This window comes from Hyperolius riggenbachi, chromosome 3 (assembly GCF_040937935.1).
Source record: "Hyperolius riggenbachi isolate aHypRig1 chromosome 3, aHypRig1.pri, whole genome shotgun sequence".
Taxonomy (NCBI): Eukaryota; Metazoa; Chordata; class Amphibia; order Anura; family Hyperoliidae; genus Hyperolius; species Hyperolius riggenbachi.
In genome coordinates, this window is record NC_090648.1 from 248,094,193 (window position 1) to 248,117,871 (window position 23,679).

A 23,679-nucleotide genomic window follows, 5' to 3' on the forward strand; every position below is an offset into this window, starting at 1 on the left:
GGAAGGGTGACGTAGGAGCATGATGGCTCATGATGATGACATTGGCAGCAGAAACTGTAATTACACCGGAGAGCCAAGCTAAATTTCACAAGAGCACTCCCACAGCGTGACCCAGAATGAAAACAGGCGATGTGCCGTAGAAGGAGGGAGGGTGTATAACAGTGATGGCTAACCTTGGAACTCCAGCTGTGGTGGAACTACAAGTCCCATGAGGCATTGCAATACTCTGACAGCTCTAAGCATAACTTGGGAGACAGAGGCATGATGGGATTTGTAGTTTTGGCACAGCTGGAGTGCCAAGTTTAGCCATCAATTCACTGGTTAACCTTGAGAGCCTTTCCTCTCAGATAAAAAAACAAAAGTTGGCTTTCTTAAAACAGAAAGAATTTGCGATAATCCAGGTTGGAGTGAGCTTGAGATGTCTCCCAGGCACCACTGCTGAATATATGCAAATTAACCATTGTTAAATGGAAGATTAGATCAGATAGAAGATACACCGTTGCTGCTTATAAGATGAGCAGAAGCTTCTACCTCTACAGCGTTACAGAGCAGACGTAGGGCAAACAACAATACGCTGACAGTCACATGGCTCATTCCACACCAGTGTCTGTAACGCACCCCCAATGCCAGCCAATGCGAACACGGGGGAGTCACCCTTCAGCGCTTACCACGTTTTCTAGGTGGCAGCTGCGCAGTGCGCACTCGCCTGAATGTGAATTTGAACGAGTTGCTGAGGCTGCGGTACAGGCTGGTGACAGTAGGTTAGGTGACAATAATGTCGGCCTGTCTCAGCCTTTCCATAAAGGCTACCTCGAGAGTGCTGTGGCGGCCTGTCCTGCACAGGTGTTACCGCACGGAGCGTGGCGTGTATGGCTACAGACCGAAGAAGAGCGATGTCCATGGCAGCCAGCTGCGGCTCCAGCCTTGTGAGACAGCGGCTGGGGGTACAGGTGTGTGGATGAAGGGCCTTTTACTACTAGCAGTCTAGATCCTGAGCATTCTATTCCTGCGGTCTGTGAGATGTGTGTGTGTATTTGTGTCATGCATGCATAGCAGGGTTGACAGTCACAGGTCAGTAGTACAGGGAGGGGGGAGGAGTTACTTTCTAACTTTAGAACTGTAGAAATGACGCGAACATTCTGTAAACACTTTTTGGGGAGCCATCAAATAACAAGGTCAGGTGTGTGCAGTCTGCTGCTTTGTCAAGTAAAATTCTTTTATCGGAATAAGGGGCATAGATATGACTGCTGGAGACCCTGGAGTTTCACCTCTGCAAAAACAAAAAGTATCCCATTCTCCATGTTATAGTGTCTATAATATAAAACAACACTAAAACGAAATTACTAGTATTAACAAAATAATCCATGACTGCATTTTGGTTAACCATGACATGGTCCAGTTATCTGTTATTTTTGCTATAAAAGGATAATTGTACTTGTCATATTTATGTATTAAATTAGATCCAAATTGGTCCCTGATAATTTATGCAGTTGTTTGGCATGACTGATTTTGCTCCCCTGCAGTGATTTGAAAACTAGAAATAAGATGCTTATTTTGCTAGTTTGAATGCTACTTAAAGTGGGCATTCTGCATACAATTAGACACACGAGGTGTATATTCTTGAAATCTATTTTTACTTACCCGGGGCTTCTTCCAGCCCATAGAAGTCTTCTGGGTCCCTCGCCGCAGCTCTGGTGCTCCTTGTGTCCTGCTGGCCGCCCATAAGGCTCGCCGACCTGTTGGCGCTTCTGCACATGCACAGGCGTGTACTTGTGTTAAAATGTGTAGCAACTATAGCTTTTTTTTTTATTTAATCGTTTTGTTCACCCCACTGAATTAAAGCTGGAAGTCTGCACTTCAACTACATCTGAGTTGCTTCATTTAAAATTTGTTGTGGTACTGTACAGAACCAAAATTGGGAAAATATTTAGAAAAGTATTAGAAATATTTATGGACCTAACTGTGTTTAGCGGTTGTAACCTGTGCTCTATCCTCCTTATTGCATGTTGGTGACATTATTCTTGTTTTGATCACTGTGGTCTTGGTGCAGGAGTCTGTCTGCAGCTACCACAGTGATCCTTACACAAAAATGCAGAATTAATGAAAAAAAGTTACCTCTGCTTATTCTTCCCCCGGCACTGTCAGTTTTTAGTACAAGAATGCCTATTTTTCTTAAAAGTAGTTTGAATTTAGTATGGCGGGTGGATTATGATGCTGGTCCGGTAGGTGTTGGCATGTGAGCTAGCCACAACTTTATGGCTCTGCACATGCCTGTTGGGAATATGCTGGACCAGTAATTAGTGTTTTGCCAGAGGAAGCATCCACAACCAGTTGCTAAGCCGCAAGGATCTAGTGGCTTCCTCCACATTTTAATGTAAAGCCCTATACCCCCTAGCTCTGCATATGAGTTTTAAGCCCATTATTTGTTTACCCGCTGTCTAAGGGGAAGTAGATTTATCCTGTTACTTCCCTAGATGTTTTAGTTACCGTAAGTCAGTATATAGTTCTCCCTCGTTCTGACAACAACCTGCTAAGGTCAAACAATCTATTCTTCCTTACTTAGCATTAGGATTTCAGAAGATCCAGCCATTTATTTATTTTATTCACAGGCCCCAAAAATGGGTCACATGTTTCTAGAAGGACCATTGCTACACCAATTTAAGAGGCATTTGCAACATCCTAGAGTAGTGAAGTAAGCAAGTTTCTTTTATTATCAAAGCACATTCACCAAAGTTGCTATCCCCATCCTAGGCAGTAAGGGCAGATACATTATTTGATCAAATACAGTGCTGCCCATAATTATTCATACCTCTGTCAAATTTTGATTTAAAGTTACTTTTACTCAACCGGCAAGTAATTTTTTTTATTTATTTTTTTTTACGGGAAATGACATGGGTGTCTCCCAAAAGATAAGATGTTTGAGAGGCATTATTGTAGAAAAATGACCCAAAACACACAGCAAAAGGAGGGAAGAAATAGTTAGCAGACAACAACATTAACATTTTGGAGTGGCCCAGCCAGAGTCCTGACTTGAATCCAATTGAGCATCAGAGGAGGGAGCTAAAGATCAGAGTGATGGCAAGCAGATTCTCCAGCCTGAAATATTTGGAGCACATTGCTAAAGATGTGTGTCAAGGAGAAAGAAAGAGCGCCGGCACTGCTTCAGTTGCTTTATTCAATTTACGTGGTCACAAAGTGCTGCATCCATACATTTATGAATAAAATGTGGAACACATACCGGAGTTTGCTGCAAAGCGATGTGGTGGGTGCAGGGGCTGAGAAGATTTACTACCGTTTCGCGCTGGTGCGCTTCTACTGAGGCTGCATAAGATGAATGGACAAAAATACCTGTGGACACATGCAAAAAGCTGGTCTGCAATTATAGGCAGGGCTGTGGAGTCGGTACAAAAATCTTACGACTCTGACTCCTCAGTTTATGAAACCACGACTCCGACTCCGGGTGCCCAAAATTGCCCCGACTCCGAGACTCCACAGCCCTGATTATAGGAAGCGTTTGCTTGCTGTGATAGCCAATAAAGGCTTTTCTATTGATTATTGAGGCTGGTATAAATAATTTTGGACTGGACACTTTTTGCTTAAATGTAAATAAAAGCCGATCGTTTTTATTCCCCCGCAATAATGCCTCTTGTACATCATCTTATTATCTTTTGGGAGACACCTATGTCATTTCCCATCAAAAAAGTACTTTCTGGTCGAATAAAAGTAATTTTAAGTCAAAATTTGCCAGGGGTATGAATAATTATGGGCAGCACTGTACGTCTAGCAGTAACTTGTACAAATCCACTTCAGCTCATCAGGCATTATCAGTTGTCCTATCTCAACATAGTATGTAATTTGCCAAGAAGGTGCTTCAGTCTGTGGCCTCTCCTTCCTAGATGAGCCTGGACTTACTAGTACAGTAACAGTGTTTTGAAGCATCTTTCAGCACAGCTCTACTATGTCCCACCTTTTCTTTTCTAGATCTTTTGGTATTGCCTGGATGGATATTGCTTTTCACAGTTTTTTTTCTCCTCTGTCCTTGGTGCTGGCTGTTACTATTTATGTACTGTCAGGGCAGGGCTATTTTTTTTTTCTCGTCTTTTCTGTGTTTCATCCGTGAGGTGGAGCCAACAATCTCTGTAGTCAAACTGTCTTGTAGGAAGCTCAGAAACAATTATTAGTAAATTAGATTTTGGAACAATAAAAGTTCTGTCATTGTCTTGGCCTTGAGTAGGTGCGTACACACGCACAACTTCTGTTACCCACTAGGATTGGGACTCGGTCCCTCAGGGGACAGTTGGCTTCTGAATGCTTTATAGATGCATCTCTAGCCTATAGGCTACATACAGGTTCTATTGCAAAGCAGTGGGGAGAAGAGATTATTATTATTATTAATATTTATTTATATAGCGCCAACATATTCAGCAACGCTTTACAAAGCACAATAAGACAAGGGGGACATAGATACAACTAACAAATTACAGCAGAGTTCCAAGCAGCACAAATATTGTTACAAAAACAGTAAACATTAGGAGGATGACCCTGCCCTTGCGAGATTACAATCTAATGGGTAGTGGGGGACACACTAGGTAAGGGGTGGAGGATGGATGAGGCAGTGACCCTTTGCCTCTGATTACATTGTGACAGATAAGTAAATAAGGGCTATAGAATGTTATAAGCTTGTCTGAAAAGGTGTGTTTTAAGAGTGCGTTTGAAGATGTCCAGGTTTGGAGCATGACGTACAGGCTGTGGAAGAGAGTTCCAGATAAGGGAGGATGCTCATGTAAAGTCCTGGATGCGAGCAAGAGATGGCACACAATGGTGTGGGAGGGGTAAGGAAGAGACCAAAAGCTCTGCATTTAGCAGTATTGATGTGGTACTTGGCATCTCTTGCTGATGCATCACAAAGATTCAGGGCCACCGTATATATTTTGGATTATCTGCGGAGTCGGGAGCCTATAACCATTTGCACAAGACATTACAGTACTGTACAACACTGAGGCTGGGATCCTATCTGCAATTGGACCTTGAACAGCCAGCGGGAGCAGAGAGTGTAGTGTCTACTCTGATCTGCTGTGGTCTGGCTGGAGCTGGGGGCAGTTGCATTTTCAGCCATAGGCTATATGGGAAATGCATCTGCCTGTCCGGGAAATTAATTGACAGCACAGATGTGCAATCTGCTTACCGCAACGGATCCATTGCAGACTGACAAATGTGAATGGATTCCATTTACAAAATAGGATCAGTTCACTGTCAATTTAACAATGCGGTGAAACAAAAAAAAAAAAAAAAAAAAATGTTTACTGTTGTATGGAGAACAGAGCCTGAGGGAAGAAATAAGCTCAATTAAGTGCATGTGCTGCCTGTGCAGTACAGCAGGGCTGCAAATCACACACGTGACTGACAGAATTGCACATTCCCTGGTAAGTAAACAGTTCATGACATACATGCATTTCAATAAAATATTTAAATAGCTTGGAATGAAATCTTTCACTTTGCTTTTTGTTTTATGACTTTAGGACCTGGTGATTTGTTTAAACGCATAATTTTCTTTTGTTTTGAAGTGGATCATGGTCTTGCAAGACTTGTTACTGCTTATCGTCAGCATGGCCACAAAGCTGCCAAAATCAACCCACTGTTTGCGGATCAAGTACTTAAGAATATGGTACCAGAAATTCAGATTCTTACTGAAGGACTACAGGGACCGTTCTCTACATCAGGTGAAATAAAATTTTAATATGATTTAATTTCATTATGTTTTAAATGTATATTTTTCTTTTGGACATAGCACAGTTAGCCTTAACTTCCACCTATCTGGTGGTACAAATTAAGCAATCCAATTGCCTTCCTATATTAAGTTGCCTAACTGGATATAGGGATGAGCTAAAAGTATTTTTATGGGGCATCAATTTTGCCTAATTCTTTATGTAGACTGAATACATGTACAGAAAGTAGAATGCTTTATTTTGGCAGTAGATAGTAATACTTCCACAGCTCAGGACAATAGTGGAACTTCAGCCAATTTTTTTCCCTAGGGTATCGACTTAGAACAATACACCTGAGTGCTGGCCTCTCCACTACCACTTGGATAAAACATTCAAGTTAAGGTCCATACCCACAATGCAATTTTTCCAGCTGTTTTAAAAAAAAATAAAAAAATAATAATTTGTAAACAAAACAGGGTTTTATCGAAATCTTCAGTCAAGACAAACACAGATATAAAGCAAACAAATGCACAATATTACAGTTAATTACAGTTAACATTAGCAGTTAATAATGATGCATGTTGTTTATGAAACCAGGGCTGTGGAATCATCCAACCCAGACTCCTCAGTCTATGAAACCAGACTCCAACTCCAGGTACCCAAAATTGCTCTGACTCCTTAGGCCACTTACACACATCAGACCATAGTCTTTTGAAAATGAAAGATCACAGACCAATTTTACCCCCTTCCATGTAGTATGAGAGCCATACTCTACACAGTCTATTCTATGGAGCTAAACTCTCCATCAGATAGAAATCTTTGCAAGATGCTGCACACACAGATGCTGTACAGACACAAAAGATCAGTATCTGCAAAAGATCTGTTCCTGCAAATTGCATTCACAGTCTATGAGATCTGCAGATCCTCATACACACCTTGTTTAACTGACATTCATCTGCAGATCAGACAATCATCTGCAGATCTGAAAATCCATCCTGGTGGATCTGATCTGCAGATGAATGTCTGTTAAACAAGGTGTGTATGAGGATCTGCAGATCTCATAGACTATGAATGCATTTTGCAGGAATGGATCTTTTGCAGGAACAGATCTTTTGCAGATACTGATCTTTTGTGTCTGTACATCATCTGTGTGTGCAGCATCTTGCCAAGATTTCTGTCTGATGGGGAGTGCAGCTCCATAGAATAGACTGTGTAGGTATGGCTCTCATACTACATGGAAGGGGGTACAATTGGTCTGTGATCTTTCATTTTCCAAAGACTATGGTCTGATGTGTGTATGAGCCTTTAGTCTAATTCTTACCAGGACTGTGGAGTTGGTACAAAATCTTCAGACTACTCAGTTTATTGAAACCACCAACTCCAGGTACCCAAAATTGCTCTGACTCCACAGCCCTGTATTAAACCCAGAATACCAGCCAACCATGCAGCAGTCAAAGTACATGCCACGTAAGGTAGTAGTGAAACAGGAACATGCAAGGCTAAAGTTATACAATTAAAGGAGTTAGATTAACAGTTGAGGTAGTCGCCAAAATTATGATCTCTTAAAATCTATTCAGACCCGTGATTTGCAACATATGCTGTTGACTCAGGGCCTTATTAGTTATTTCGGGTGGTTTCTCAATCTGTCCCATATTAAGTAAAATGTCTTTATTGCTCCCCGACATACATATACTAGCTTTTTGTAGGGTAGAGAGTTCTCAAAGGTTGGTGGCAAGGGCACAAGTTATTTGCACACCACCTCTTTTCTTCCCGTATGCAGGACCACGGATTCCAAAATCCCCTCAAATGTTTTTCTCTGAAGCGTTGCGCTTCAGAGAAAAAGATTTGAGGGGATTTTGGATCTGTGGTCCTGTATAAGACCTAAGAGGCACAAAATTTGGTCAGGGCATCTCATTTTGTCATGTAAGAACTTGGTAAGCTTCTTCCAATATACCAGTATTAAAGCGCAGTCGCAAATGAGATGAAAAAAGGAGCGTAAGGGAGATTGGCATTTGGAACAAGTATCAGTGGCGATGAGGGTATTTAATCAGCCTGCCAGGGGTTAAGTATACTTAATGAATTATGTATAGCTGATTCTATCCTAAATGCAAGGAGACACTGTCTCAGCTGCGCACAGGGCATCTTACCAGTCCTGTAATGTAGACTGACCAGACCGAGCAAGATTACCGGGACCGACAGCCGGAGAACGGAGGCAATCGGGAGGACAGTGAGAGGTGCATCGGTGCTCATGGGGCTGGAGGAAGCCCCAGGTAAGTATAAAATCTTTTAGGGCTGGTGCACACCAAAACCCGCTAGCAGATCCGCAAAACGCTAGCAGATTTTTAAACGCTTTTTTTATTTTTATGAGGCGTTTTGCGGATTGCTGCTGCGGTTTTCAGTATAGTAGATTTCATATATTGTTACAGTAAAGCTGTTACTGAACAGCTTCTGTAACAAAAACGCCGGCAAAACCGCTCTGAACAGGCGTTTTTCAGAGCGGTTTGCGTTTTTCCTATACTTAACATTGGGGCAGAAACGCATCCGAAATCCAAAAAATGCCTCACCCAGGCATTTTTCGTTTCTGCAAAACGCCTGCCGCTCTGGTGTGCACCACCCCATTGAGATACATTGACCAAGCAGATCCGCAGCCGCAAGCGGATCTGAAAACGCCCAAAAAGCCGCTCGGTGTGCACCAGCCCTTACTTTGGCCCTCTCAGGTACACTTTAACCTTTTATGGGGCTGAACTTGAGCTTCAACTTTTGCATTCCTGCCAAACTAACTTTGCACAGCAACAATTGCTGAAACCTTGTTCTATATCATTCATTAATAGGATTATTGAATATGGGAAAGGAGGAAGCAACGCTGGAGGAGGTCTTGGCTTACCTAGATCACACTTACTGTGGACATCTTTCCATTGAGATAAGTCAGTTACAAAGTTTAGAAGAAAGAGAGTGGTTCTCTAAACGGTTTGAAGAATTGAAAAAGGAGACTTTTTCTACTGAAGAGAGGAAAAATCTTGCCAAAATGATGCTGCAATGTCAGGTAATCGGAGTAGCTCTAACTTAAAGAGAACCAGAGGTGGGATTTTATTATGCTAGTGGGGCACAGAGGCTGGTTGTGCACACTAACACCAGCCTCTGTTGCCCCATGGTGTGCCTCCAAGACCCCCCTGCACGCCGCTATACCCCCCGCAGTGCTGGCGACACGCAGCGTGTCGCCAGCACAATGTTTACCTAAGCCTGTCTGTTAGCGCTGCTCCCCCGCCTCCTCCGTATCGGCGCTACCCGCCCGCGTCCCTTCCCTCCCGCTGATTGGAGGGAAGTGACGCGGGCGGGAAGCGCCGATGCGGGGGAGCGGCGCTAACAGACAGGCTTAGGTAAATATTGTGCTGGCGTGTCGCCAGCACTGCGGGGGGTATAGCGGCGCTCCGGGGGGTCTTGGAGGCACACCATGGGGCAACAGAGGCTGGTGTTAGTGTGCACAACCAGCCTCTGTGCCCCACTAGCATAATAAAATCCCACCTCGGGAGTTTTCTTTAAGTGATTCATACAATTTTATTACAATCAAACGTTAAGCACAGTGTATAAACTAAATAATCCAGTCCTCCAACCCCCTACAGTGGGCTAATCTATCATCCGATAAGGTATACTAATGTCCCAGTATACCTCCTCATTTAGTACAAATCTCTTGGATATGTGACAATCATGTTTGGAAAAGATTGAATATTATTCTAACCAGAGAAAGATTGTATTGCCATATTAGTGGTGAATTGATGCATGTATGGCCAGCATTAGATGTACCTACAGTTGGATTGCCTAGTGCCTGATTGTGTTCTGGGTTTCTGTCATAGTCAAACTCCCAACTCTATTGATCCTTCTAATGGTACGTACACACTTGCAATAACGATTGTTTACAAGGAACGATAGTTACCAGATGAACAATATTGGAACGATTGGAATGCAACGATGGGATGCAGCAATTATCATACACATTTTAACTATCGTTCTCGCAGAAAAGAACAATCAGAGGGAAATGTTGCATACATATTTGTATAAAATTAAAAAAAATCAAACACGGGGTTACAATAGATAAGAATATATGATAGTTGAAAACAAAATTTGTTCGAAATTTATAATGTAACAATCTTTACGGGCCGTGCTACACAGGAAGTACGGAAGCTGGGCACAATCCAACGCAGGCGCATTGGCCCTTGTAATGATCATGCTCGGCAGAGAACTGTACACACTATAGTTTTGTAACGATTGTCATTCAATATGATCCGTCCTGTTGGATTTTCTCATCGTGCCGATATCGTTCGTTCGTTCGTCGTCGTACTTAATGATCGTTTGGTAACGTTCTTTGCCCGATTGTCGGCAGACCGATCGTTAAGCTTCTGTTTCAAACGACCATAGTCGCAAGTGTGTACGTACCAATAGTCTCATATGCATTTGTTGAGCTGTTATGACATCAGTCATTACCAATTTAGAGAAAGTCTTTGAGAAAAATATAATTTCTGGATTTTCTTAGTAGCCATGTGGGCATTTAATTCTCATTTTAACCCACCTGGCGTTCAATTTCTGCAGGACATCCGTCTGAGCCAGTCCTAAAGGTCCATGCACATGTTGAGCTGAACTCTGAGTGGCGGACTATAACGACTGCCATGGCGAGGGTCATTATGGTCAGACCTGTGTGTCTACATCGGCCGCACAACAATTGCATGAAGTTCTTGCGTGCTAGACTTTTAGCAATGCTCGAGCACAGCACATTGTTCTTGCTGCTCCTACCACCAGAAGCTGCTCCGTTACACGCGCTTGTCGTTTTTCCGTTCAACCTGCAGAGCAAAAGATGTGTCGCGTGCAAAGGCTGATGACATGTCTATACACTGTCGCCTTTGGCTGCCGACGCATCTGTTGCTATGCAGGGGGTGGAGGGACGACAAGCACGTCCTACCGAGCAGCTTCCAGCAGGTGGGGAGGTGCCAAGAACAGTGCCGTTGGGTGATGCTCAGGCACCGCCAAAGATCCGACATGCCAGATCTTTAAGGTGGCCATTAACGGTCCAATTTCTAGGGAAAAATCGTTCGAGCGATCAGAAATTCTGATTCAAAGAAAAATTGTTCACTACACCATCAACGAACCAATCTTTGCTTCCTATCTATCACAACCAATTAAGAAAATGCACATTTTGGTTTGACAAAAATCCAATCGGACGACTATTTCTATAATCGTTCATAATCAATTGTGCCCATCAACTGAGATTATTTTCAACCAATCCAATCAGAATTTCTGATCGCTCGAACGATTTTTCGCTAGAAATTGGACCGTTAGTGGCCACCTTTAGCGATCGTCGTTGGGCCGCTGTACACAATCTGGTCTGCTGCCCAATTCTCAGCCATGGTGGTTGTTATAGTGAGGGCTGTAGAGTCGGAGCCATTTTGGGTACCCGGAGTCTGAGTTGGAGTCTGAGTCGGTGGTTTCATAAACTGAGGAGTCGGAGTTGGAAGATTTTTGTACCGACTCCACAGCCCTGGTTATAGTCTCTCACGGCCGAGTTCAGACCAGTGTGGCAATAAGTGTCATGCTCTGTACAATATACAGTATGATATTAGATTCAATACAGGTATTTGTGTAGAATTTAACAGAACTTTGAATTTTCTTTATGCTGTAATATGTGCAAGTGCCAGTAGATGGTGCACATACACCATTATAACTCTTTTGAGGCCAGTTTGCAGTGTGGAGAATTGTTACACAGGCTGACTCCTCCATACTGTTTCTAGAAAGTATTTTTTTTTTTTTTTTATTATGAAGGAGTCAGCCTCGTCCTTACCACAAGGGAGGTTAATGCTCTGGGAGAATGATTCTACATAGCTAAACAGCCTAGGCTAAGCATCACTGGGAGGTTGGGGGCTATATACTAATTTATAGTAATATATAGATATAGGAAGTGTTTCTGAAGTTGAAACCTGGATAATACACTTAAAGGAGAGGTCTGGGGTAAAAAAAATCTACTTACCTGGGGCTTCCTCCAGCCCCTGGCAGCCTATCTGTCCCTCAACGCAGCTCTTCTTCCAGCCAGTGTCCTGTGGTTCTGATGGTCAGAACCCTATGTTTGTCATTTTATAAAGCTAAAGATTTTTTATTATACTCTGTTCACAGACTGACAAAACGCATGACAGTAGGGGTTCCTTTTTATACTAGACTCCTTGTTTTTGTATTTTTTTGTTTCTTTTTAGCCATATCTCTGAATGCTCATTATTGTTTTGTTCAAATCTCTGAATGCTCATTGTTGTTTTGTTCAGGAATTTGATCATTTTCTAGCGACCAAATTTTCCACTGTAAAACGCTATGGTGGTGAGGGAGCAGAAAGCATGATGGGATTCTTCCATGAAATGCTTAAGGTGTGTTCTTTCAGTGGTGTGACAGATGTGGTCATAGGAATGCCTCATAGAGGAAGGCTCAATCTTCTAACCGGACTTCTTCAGTTTCCCCCAGAGGTAATTGTGTGTGTGTGTGTGTGTGTGTGTGTACTTTTATTACTTTTCAAGTACTTATTATGTGATTGTCTTCTCGGGATTATGTGACCATGTCATTTTTTAATAAGTTTAGCCTAATGGGGTGAACTTTATGTACATATATTGGCCATTACAGCACTAGCCAACACACAACCCCAGTGCTGTTTGCATTCTGTAAAATACAGTAGTCCTCCAACATTACAGAAGGCATATGAGGTAATGTTACAATCAAGGGATCTTTATCTTAGCCTTTTTTAAGGCATTCATTAAATTCTCGCCCTTTTCCACTAGCAATCGCTAGCGTTCATGCTGAACGCTAGCGATTGCTGAATCGCAATTACCGGCGATTCCCCGACGTTCGCGGCCGCGATTTTGCTATGCACTGCATAGCAAAATCGCGGCAATTATCGCTCCGCCGCGCGTTCGCGTTCCCCGCAAAAACGAATCGCGGTAGTGGAAATGACCTACCGCGATTCCCATGTTAAAAAGCAAACCGTAGCGATTGTAAAATCGCTAGCGGTTTGCGTTTTTGCGATTCAGCCAGCGCAAACGCGCTGGTGGAAAAGGGCCCTCACTATGATTCTAGTTCTGAATAATATAACCTAAAATCTCATGAACTTTGCAGAAGGCAAAAACCATTGTTGTTTTTCAATGATCATAGGGTATTTAACAGTAAGGATTAATTTCTATGTATCATGTATATTACCAGGTGCACTCCATTTGCTCCATATTTCAGTACATTTATTTTTGCAGCTATGATGTTCCTTTAATGGGAGTAAAGAGGCGAGAAGGGAATGGGAGGTTGATAGGAGGGAGCGTCACGGCAAACCTGCCTCTTCCTGTCTATGGCCTCAATTCACTAAGCTTAACTCCTGTCTTTTTAATAACTCTTCTGAGCTGTTTTACAGTTATCACCATGGTGATATAATTGTGATAACTGTAAAACAGCACTGAAGAGTTATTAAAGACAGGAGTTAAGCTTAGTGAATTGAGGCCATGTCAAGATTAGTTGAGCACTGGGCAGTGGAGACTCCCAACTATGCAGACACCCAGGATTGATGCATGGTGATATTTACAAGTGAAAGCAGGTACATCAAATGTTCAATGCAATAGCAAAATCCAGGAACAGGTATGCAGGTAATGTATACTCCAGAACAGATATGCAGATATACAGGTCAGGACAAGAACAGACTTAAAGGCACGGAATCCATGAACTTGGAACTCAGGACAGTAACAGGCATACAGGTATGGGATCCAGGAACTCAGGACAGGAACAGGCATGGAATTTAAAAACACAAACACTGGTGCACATGGCAGGGGCCCCGAGCTCTGCCACTGCCCGGGCCCCCTGAATCCCCATGAAGTGCCAATAAGGGGAGTGCAGGTGAGCCCTGGTGCTGCTGCTGCTGCCAAAGGATTCACCCACATTGCCTCTATAATGCGGAATGCAAAACAAATGAGAAGCAAATGCTCACTCCCAGCCTGCAATCTGGCATTTAAATATGGTCAGCAGACAGCCCGTCAGCCAATCAAATGCAATGATATACACCCCTGCCTGCAGTACCAAATTTAGCAGGAATTGCATAAGTTCAGCAACATTCAGGTGATGGGGGGATCGAAGATTATGTCACTAGCTGGGTGCACTGCGTGCAGGTAGCCTCTCACTTCACACTCCTCTCTAACCACGTATCAGCAAATGCTCACTCTCAGCCAGAAATCCACCATTTGAATATGGTCAGCAGACAGCCCGACAGCCAATCAAGTGCAGGCATGGAATCCAGAAACTTGGAACTCAGGACAGGAACTGGGATCAGGGAGCTGTGCACCAGGCTGCACTTAGAACTAAGCAAGACTGCTTAATGCAGCAGCAAAGGTTGCTGGGAAGTCAAAACCCTAAATGCTCCCACTAATGAGACCATCACCCTGCAGGTGATCAGACACTCCCATACACACACAGTAGTAATGGGTAGGGTAAATCAAATCCACTGCCTGGTCATCACTGCTCTGACAGACAGACCTGCGAATACTAATGCTGCGTACACATTTGCGATAACTATCGTTTGCAAGGAACGATAGTTACCAGACGAACGATATCGGAAAGATTGGAATGCAACGATGGGATGCAGCGATCATCATACACATTTTAACGACCGTTCTCGCAGAAAAGAACGATCAGAAGGATATGTTACGTACATATTTATATAAAATAAAAAAAAAACCCACTGACATGGAGTTACAATAGATACAAATATATGATTGTTAACTTGAGTACAAAGTTTAATTGAAATGAGCAATGTAACAAGTACTGAAGCTGGGCAGAATTCAACGCAGGCGCATTGGCCCTTGTAACGATCGTTCTCGGCCGATGTCTGTACACACTATAGTTTTGTAACGATTGTCGGTAGATACGATCCGTCAGGTTGGATATTTCCATCTTCCCGATGTCGTTCTTTTGTCGTTCGTGTTAATGATCGTTTGGTAAAGTTCTTTCCCCGATTGTCGGCGGAATGATCGTTAATTAGCTGTTTCAAACGACCGTAGTCGCCGGTGTGTACGCAGCATTAGTCTAAAATACTGTACTAGCTATACTGGGCACTATATGGACACTATACTAGCTATACTGGGCACTATACTAGCTGTATGGGCACTATACTAGCTATACTGGGACACTACCTACCTATACTGGGCACTATACTAGCTATACTGTGCACTGCCATCCCTATACTGGGCACTATACTAGCTATACAGGGAACTATACTAGCTATACTGGGACACTACCTACCCATACTGGGCACTATACTAGCTATGCTGAGCACTATACTAGCTATACTGGGGCACTATACTAGCTATACTGGGGCACTATACTAGCTATACTGGGCACTATACTAGCTATACTGGGACACACTGGGGGGGATCACGCGGCCAGCATTTCCTACCCCTGGCTTATATGAGTGTCAATCATTTTTTCCTGTTTTTTTTTTTAGGTAAAAGTTGGGGGGTCGGCTTGCTTGCGAGTATATACGGTATTCCTTTAAATTTCTCCATCATTCTCAATAGCATGGTCCTTTGAGTAAGTGTTTTTGTAACTGAAAAACCAAGTTAGTTCCTAAAATTGTGCTATGTTATGTATAGCGGTGCAACTTGTTCTTGTTATTAACCCTTTCGGGACCAGAGGGATTTGGCCCTTAAGGACCAGAGATGCCCTTTCCCTGTTTGAGCCTGTGATTACTGTTATTTGCTCGCAGTAATCACGAGTTGGATCTTGACTGAGATCCGGAAGCTCTGCTGTCACTGTGACAGCAGAGTGAGCTGGCTGCAGTGGCACCAGATTGGTGGGAGTTGAAATCTATGCCCTGGCATGGATAAGTGGCCATAAACAGGGCATAGACAGTATTTATGTAAACTATGACAGTTTGCTTAAAGTTTTTTTTTGTTTTTGTTTTTTTTATTTACCTTTACCTTTAAAGGAAACCTAAAGTATCTATAAAAAAAAAAGTTTCACTTCTCTGCCAGCCCACTGCAGCTGCCGTGTGCCCACACCAGTCCTCAACAATTCTCCGGTCCCCCGCCACGGCTCACTTTCAGCTGCTGAGCCTGTTGCCGGCCACTGCGCCTGCGTGTCCCTGGCCGTGCACGTCTCCTCGTTCATGCTCCCGTCGGCAGGAGCATCCTGCGCAGGCGCAGTACATTCAAACAAGGACAAGTGTGGCCAGGACCGTGTAGGTGCAGTGGACGTCGACTTGCAAGTCGGCAAAAGTGAGTCACAGCAGGGGACTGGAGGATCGTTGAGGACCAACCTGGGCACAGGGAGACTCCAGGGGGCTGGCAGAAACCCCAGGTAAGTGAAACTCACTCTATCTATCTAATATAAATATATATATATATATGTATATATATATATATATATATATATATATATATATATATATATATATATATATATATATATATATATATATATATATATATATATATATATATATATATATTTATTACACATACACACACACTTCAGGTTTCCTTTAATCAACACATGATGTGGTATAAGCTTTCATGCATGTTTTACTGTAGCTATGTGAGCTTTCTGTTAGCTGCTCTGTGGTTTGCTATTCCCATATGTTCCACAGATGTTTCGGGCCCACTGATTAACTAGCATTAGTTGCATTATTTGGGGCAGCTTTTAATCTTGTCTTGCTCTTTCTGTTGAAATAATAGTATTTGTGTTGCCGAATTTATTTACAATTTTTATTTTTGTAGCTGATGTTTCGTAAAATGCGTGGTCTCAGTGAGTTTCCAGAAAATTCTCCAGCAATTGGTGATGTTCTCTCCCACTTGACCTCCTCTGTGGACTTGGACTTCGGTTCTGACAAGTCTCTCCATGTAACAATGCTCCCAAACCCATCGCACTTGGAAGCCATAAACCCAGTAGCTGTTGGTAAAACCCGGGCAAGACAGCAGTCTCTGTCGGATGGAGATTACTCAGCAGATAGTTTTGCACAACCTGGAGACAAAGTTGTATGCCTTCAGGTAAGTACTTATTTTTATTTTGGTATATGTGTCCTTTTTTATTTTGTATTTTGAAAGCATGACTGACAATGCCCATTATTCATAGTTAGTGGTTGGGTGAAGCTATTTATATCACAAGCTTGTGTTGTTTCTTTACATCATAATGACAAGTGGAAGCACCCAAATGGCATTTAATTGAAGGTTTACATAACTGGATGATGTACACACATTCCAAACTTAAGGCCAAATCGACCCATCATTGGCTACAAAAAAAAAGTTAACGGTTCTGGCGTGGCCATCACAGTCTCCTGACCTCAATAATGATACATTTCAAGAATTGGGATATGGTGAAACTGTGATAAAGTTCAGGAAAGTCAATTTTTTTTTTTCTGGTTAAAGGAATACTATCGATTCACATATTTTTTTCAATTGACACAGGAATTGTTTGGGAAGTGCTGCTAAGTACTGGTGTATACATTTTAGTAGCAACTTCTTTGTTTACTGTTAGCAAAATACTTTCAAGCTTTAGGGTCCGTTTCCACTAGAGCGGATCCGCATGCGTTGTCTGCATGCGGATTCACATAACCAATACAAGTGGATGGCCCTGTTTCCACTTGTCAGTTTTTTTCCTGCGTTTTTCTGTGCAGAATTTTTCTGCACGGTAGAGCCTGCAGAATTCGCCTGCGTGTGGAATGCAGGCGATTCGCAGGCTATGTATTTGATAGGGAAAACTCACATGCGGTTTTTTTTTGCCACGATTTCGCGTGCGAATTCGCATGAAAACTAATGTAAATTGAACCAGGCAGTGACATGGTTACATTCGCATATACCCTGCCTATGCGAAATCGCATGCGAAATCGCGGCAAAAACCGCACGCGGAATCGCATCCGCATGCAATTTCGTCAGCGGTGGAATCCCGGCGATTCGCACCGCACTAGTGGAAACGAGCCCTAACTGACGCCAAAAATGACGGCTGACTGAGCCATGAGGAGAGGGGAAATTCCCCTCACACTTGTTCAGTTAACTCTTTGTAGCTCTATGTGTGACAGAGAGAGAGAGCTCCCAAGAGCTGCAGCTTCTGTGTGCTGTGTTTCTGACTGACGTGTCTGAAGAGAGCAGAGGAAATGTAACTAATTCTCACAGCTTTTCATACTGTTTTTGCTTTCAGTTGATTTGTTTGATATTTGCTTTCTGTAGTCTGATATGCAACTCTGGCTGTGCATTGAAGCAGACACCCCTTCTGCAATTGATTTGTCCCAATATAGCTAAATCCTACCCTCAATAAATTACAGCCTCTGATATTTAACATGAATAGTAGGAACATTTTTACACAGCTACTTAGACATTATTTGCACATTGTCATTTTAGAACACTTGGGTATCTATAGTATTCCTTTAAGTGAGGCTAATTAATGAGGTGTGGGCATGGGTTTCATTGAGTGTTGGCTACTGCACTTTTCCTGCAGCCATTCCAATTATATTGTTGTGGATATTTATGCATTTTTGTTTTTTAAAGGTACATGGGGATGCTTCTTTTTCTGGCCAAGGCATTGTCCCTGAAACATTTACACTTTCCAGTCTACCTCACTATCGGATTGGTGGCAGTATTCATCTGATTGTAAATAACCAGCTTGGTTACACTACTCCCTCAGATCGAGGCAGATCTTCTTTGTATTGTAGCGATGTTGGTGAGTGCTGCCGAGTGGTTTTGTATTAAAATTGTTACATCTGCAGGATCTGAGATAAAAACCGAAAAAAGAGGCAGTGCTTGTGTGTCCAAGAGAAATAGAGTTCTGAAGAGTGGCAAAAGCATAAGTCCTAGGATGCTGCCACAGAGGTGTCACTGAAGCTGCTAATACTCCCTTCTCCTTCTCTTTTATTAGTGTCTACAACTTCAGAGACACTTGGGCAGCTGTGTGAAGCACATGATTCGACAATTGTCAAATCAAATCCAAAATAGCTTTATTGGCATGCCCAGATTATATACAGGCATCGCCAAACCAAGAAAAATGAGGGACATGAAAGGGGTCGAGACCTGGGGCATGGTGTCAGCTGTGTGCTTGTACAGCCAGTGTTATGGCCCATACTCACGGGCTACAATTGTCGCCGCAACACACGGCGCGCACGTGTTGCGGCGACAGGTCGCCCGTGAGTATGGGCCGTTGCACGCGCGCGCACCCCGAACCGTCGCTCGTCGCTGCTGTCGCCGGGCAATTGGCGCGGTCAATCGCCTGGCGACAGTTGCCGCCGCAACTCCGCCGCAGCTGTCGTTAGTCCGCGTGAGTATGCGGACTAGCGATAGCAACCTCTTACTCCAATACGGTGCTTCCGGCGGCGGGGGAGGAACGTCGGCGTCAGCTTCCGTCGCAGAGCTGGTCCCTCTTCGGCATGTGTACGCGGAGGGACCTGGCGACGAGCTGTCGCGCACACGCTCACGTGTGCTGGCGACAGGCCACTTTTGCAGCCCGTGAGTACGGGCCATAACACTGCAGTAAGCAGCTCTCTGTATCCAATGTATGCAATTATCTCTGGGCTGTGTGTTTTGTGATTCCCTGCAGAGGGATAGTGTGATTTATAATGTGTGGGCAGTGTAGCTTAGGGGTAGACATCTTGGAAGGAGGAGCTCCATTAGTTGACCCTGCACCATGGATGCACCCAGGTTCAGTATACATTTTTTTTTTTCCCCCCTGGTTTTTGTCCTCTAAACCTAGGCGAGTCTTATAATCCAGAGCATTTTATACTGTAGTCCGAAAAATACATACTAAGGTCTTGATTCATTAAGCTGCATGATAGCAGCAGTGCGAGTTAAAATTGAGCATCGTGAGGTAAGTCCTCACACGCACGCTATGCGCGGAAGTGCTACATAGCGAGCGCTCCTAAATTATGCGCGCTTCTTCCATCTACCGCGAGATGTGAAGTAGTGCAAGCGGAATAAGCGCGACCACGATACTTCATTAGTGCAACTGTTACTACGTAACATGTGCGTTCTGATTTTTACCTCGCGATACTGAATTTTAACCACTTCAGCCTAACTGGATGAAATTTCTCGTCCAGTTAGGCTGCGCGCACTCCCAAGGGTCGCGCGCGCTCCTGCGCCCCCCCCCCCCCACGTGCGCGCTCCCACTACCGGCCGTTAGCCCAGCGAACAGTGAAAGGGGTTATAGATCCCTTTCACTGATCGGACCCCCCCTCCCGGAGAAAAGCCGACAGCGTCTCTCCAGGCGCTGCAGCTTTTCTGCTTTCCAAAAAGTTCTCCTGCTTCAATCTTCTTCCTGGTCGCTCCCAGGACTCTTTGACTGTGGCCATCTTGTGGCCAAATAGTAAATCTACACCCACATACATTTTACATTAAACGAATACACTTTTTTACAATAAAAAATAACTGTTTACCTCCCACACCAAAAATTTTTTACAATACTAAAAAAACAAACAAACAAAAAAAAAAAAACATAAATAGTTATCTAAGGGTCTGAACTTTATAAATATGCATGTCAAAGGAGTGTATTAATATATTTTTTAAAAATTATGGGCTTGTAAATAGTGATGGACGCAAATTGAAAATTTGCACCTTTACTTCCAAATAAAATATCGGCGCCATACATTGTGATAGGGACATCATTTAAATGGTGTAATAAGCAGGACAAATTGGCAAATAAAGTACATGGGTTTTAATTATGGTAGCATGTATGAATTTCAAACTATAACGGCCAAAAGCTGAGAAATAATATTTTTTTCCATTTCTTTCTTAATATTCCTGTTAAAATTGATTTAGAATAAATTAATTTTCAGCAAAATGTATCACCCACAGAAAGCCTAATTGGTGGCGGAAAAAACAAGATATAGATCCATTCGTTGTGCTGAGTAGTGATAAAGTTATTGGCAAATGAATGGGAGGTGAAAGTTGCTCAGATGCAAAAAAATTTCAACCCTGTAGGCTGAAGTGGTTAACTTGTGCTGCAGCTATAATGCAGCTTAATGAATCAAGACCTAGATGTCCAAATCCAGAGTTGTCCAAAAAGGAAATGAATTATCCACTTTCCCCATGTTTAACACAGGATTAAATTTACAAACTACCTGTCTGCCTGTATATCTAAAGCGTGAAACATTTAGGTTAGTTTTTAGAAGTAATCCTGGTGTGTATCGCTTGCTTTGCTGGTTCACTCTTTTCAGGTTATTACCGACATAAACATTTTTGCCATTTACAGCATGACAGGAGGAAAAGGTTCACTCATAAAGTGAACTCTGCTCTCTGCAAATATAGTCACTTATTGTGTTTGCTGAACTTGAAAGAGCAAAAGGTTACGGTAGTTCCAGTTTCCAGTCTATGCTTTGAAGTCTACAGCCTGAAATAGAGTAAAGTTTAACGGTATTTTCCACCACCACTCATCATATGACTTTTTCTTCATTTGCCTCAAGAAGAATTCAATCTAGCTTAAAGCCCTAGTCTACCCTTGCATATTTTTTTTATCACATATAAATAGAAAATTTGCATTAATTAGCAATCCACAAAGTAGCCTCACTACTTTTTTGCATACAGCACCACACATTTGTATAGGAGCCTAAACTCTTTGTATATAAGAAATTTCTTCCTGGCTTGCATCAAAGAATATGTATCCATATAGAGTAGGAGATTCATTGTTCTTTTGAAAGGAAATTGCATCTTTGCTACTCACACAAGTGTTAGGATAATTCAGGGGATTCAGATCTGTTCTTTCACAATTGTCGTTTAGTGTAGCATAAATATTCAGTGTATCGTTGCTTGTGTTCCTAAAAGTTAATTTTACATTTCCCATGGTTTAGGTAAAATAGTTGGCAGTGCTATAATCCATGTCAATGGGGATTTTCCAGAAGAAGTCCTAAGAGCGACCAGATTAGCTGTTGAATATCAAAGGCTCTTTAGAAGAGATGTGATTGTAGATTTGCTGTGTTATCGCCAGTGGGGCCATAATGAGCTTGATGAACCTTTCTTTACCAATCCTGAAATGTACAAGTTAATACGGTAAGGCTTCTGTTCTTGTTGTGAATTTTTTAAGGGGGATAATTCATGACCTTAGATATTTTTGTCAGCTACATTATGTTTCTAGAAATTATTTTAAAGTGTTGGTTAACTAATGTAATGATATGGAGTTTAGTTATGAAAAGTGTATTAGAAGTGTCCACTTGATCAGACAAAATGCATTGTAAATTTCACTCTATTCCAGATCTAGAAAGAGCATCCCAGATGTATATACAGAACGTTTAATATCTGAAGGGTTGATGACTGAAGATGAAATCTCTGATATAAAATCATCTTATTATGGAAAGCTGAATGACCATCTTGCCAATATGACTCTTTACACTCCTCCCCCAACCAACCTTCAAGCTAACTGGAATGAAATGGTGGAACCAGGCGCACGTATTACAACATGGGACACTGGGGTGCCTGCTGACCTGCTTAAGTTCATTGGAGCAAAGTCTGTAGAAGTTCTTGAGGAGATTCAGATGCATAGCCATCTGCTCAAGATGCATGCACAGGTGAATTCTGCATAAACGAACCATTGGAGTGGATATGTTTTCAACTGAAAAATTACAAAATGAACAGCATGTGTAACCAGCAGACACATTTTGATGCCTGAAAGCAGCATAATGTGTCTTTCAGATCTCCTCGAAAGCTGTAACAGTCTAATATGCAAACACGAGTTTTCCTGAGGAAAGCTGGGCTTGGCCCTATCCCTTGTTCTTTCCAAAACATTGAAGACTTAGGAGCAGCACGAGTAGAAAACTGTGGCCGCTATGCTCACTACGCGTGGTCATGCTGCATTGGTGATACTACCCAGCAGCACCCGGCATTTAAAGGATCACACGTTACTGTGTAAGCAGCGGCGTCACTAAGTAAGGCACTCTTCACAGCACGACCGTGTGTAGTGTGCATAGTGGGCACAATTTTTTTTTAATTTTTTTTTAGCTTGCGTTGCTCCTATAATGAATCAACCCCTTTGTTGATTTCATTGTCCACCCCCCAATAATTATCACAACAAGAACAGATGTTTCACATGGACATAATTTGTACAAACAATATTCTCATAAGACATAACTTTTACTTTATTCAATTTAGAGTGTACCTGAGTACACCTTGCCAACATGATATATGGGCTCTTCTTTCACCTGCAGGCTTCTGTGTTTGGCCTCTCCTTGGTCTTACTGCTGTAGCCCTTTTCTAGAGATCTGATCAGTCAGAGCCAGGCGCATGCGCAGTCCACACCGCATGCCCCTATGTATCTCTCCTGGCACAAAAGCCGTGGCTGAGAGCTATACACTCAAAGGATTATTAGGCACACCGTACTAATACGGTGTTTGACCCCTTTCGCCTTCAGAACTGCCTTAATTCTAGGTGGCATTGATTAAACAAGGTGCTGAAAGCATTCTTTAGAAATGTTGCCCATAATGAAAGGATAGCATCTTGCATTTGATGAAGATTTGTGGGATGCACATCCAGGGCACAAAGCTCCTGTTCCATCACATCCAAAAGATGCTTTATTGGGTTGATATCTGGTGACTGTGGGGGCCATTTTAGTACAGTGAACTCATTGTCATGTTCAAGAAACCAATTTGAAATGATTCAAGCTTTGTGACATGGTGCATTATCCTGCTGGAAGTAGCCATCCGAGGATGGGTATATGGGGGTCGTGAAGGGATGGACATGGTCATAAACAATGCTCAGGTAGCCCGTGGCATTTAACCCTCCTGGCGGTTTATTAAAATCCGCCAGGGGGCAGCAAAGCGTTTTTTTTTTTTTTTCATGTAGCGAGACAAGGTCTTGCTACATGATAGTCGCTACTCAGCGGCATCCCCCCAGCCCCTCCGATCGCATCCGGAGATCAGGAGATCCCGTTCAAAGAACGGGATCTCCTGGAGGGCTTCCCCCGTCGCCATGGCGACGGGCAGGATGACGTCATCGACGTCGTGGCGTCAAAGGGG

At 42.8% G+C, this 23,679-nt stretch overlaps 1 protein-coding gene across 2 annotated transcripts in view; it reads left to right on the forward strand.

Moving 5' to 3' along the window:
* Positions 1-711: 711 nt before the first annotated feature.
* Positions 712-23,679, forward strand: part of LOC137563538 (2-oxoadipate dehydrogenase complex component E1) — a 44,855-nt gene continuing 21,887 nt past the window's right edge. Inside the window, exons 1-8 of one of the 2 annotated variants that reach the window (XM_068276125.1) lie at positions 712-950; positions 5,565-5,720; positions 8,537-8,748; positions 12,005-12,199; positions 16,475-16,744; positions 18,239-18,410; positions 21,523-21,721; positions 21,924-22,236. In XM_068276125.1, coding sequence (XP_068132226.1) covers positions 776-950; positions 5,565-5,720; positions 8,537-8,748; positions 12,005-12,199; positions 16,475-16,744; positions 18,239-18,410; positions 21,523-21,721; positions 21,924-22,236 — 1,692 coding nt within the window. In that variant the 5' untranslated portion in view covers positions 712-775. Of the gene's footprint in view, positions 951-5,564; positions 5,721-6,284; positions 6,361-8,536; positions 8,749-12,004; positions 12,200-16,474; positions 16,745-18,238; positions 18,411-21,522; positions 21,722-21,923; positions 22,237-23,679 lie in introns of those variants that run through there. The other variant, XM_068276126.1, reaches the window with a different exon arrangement.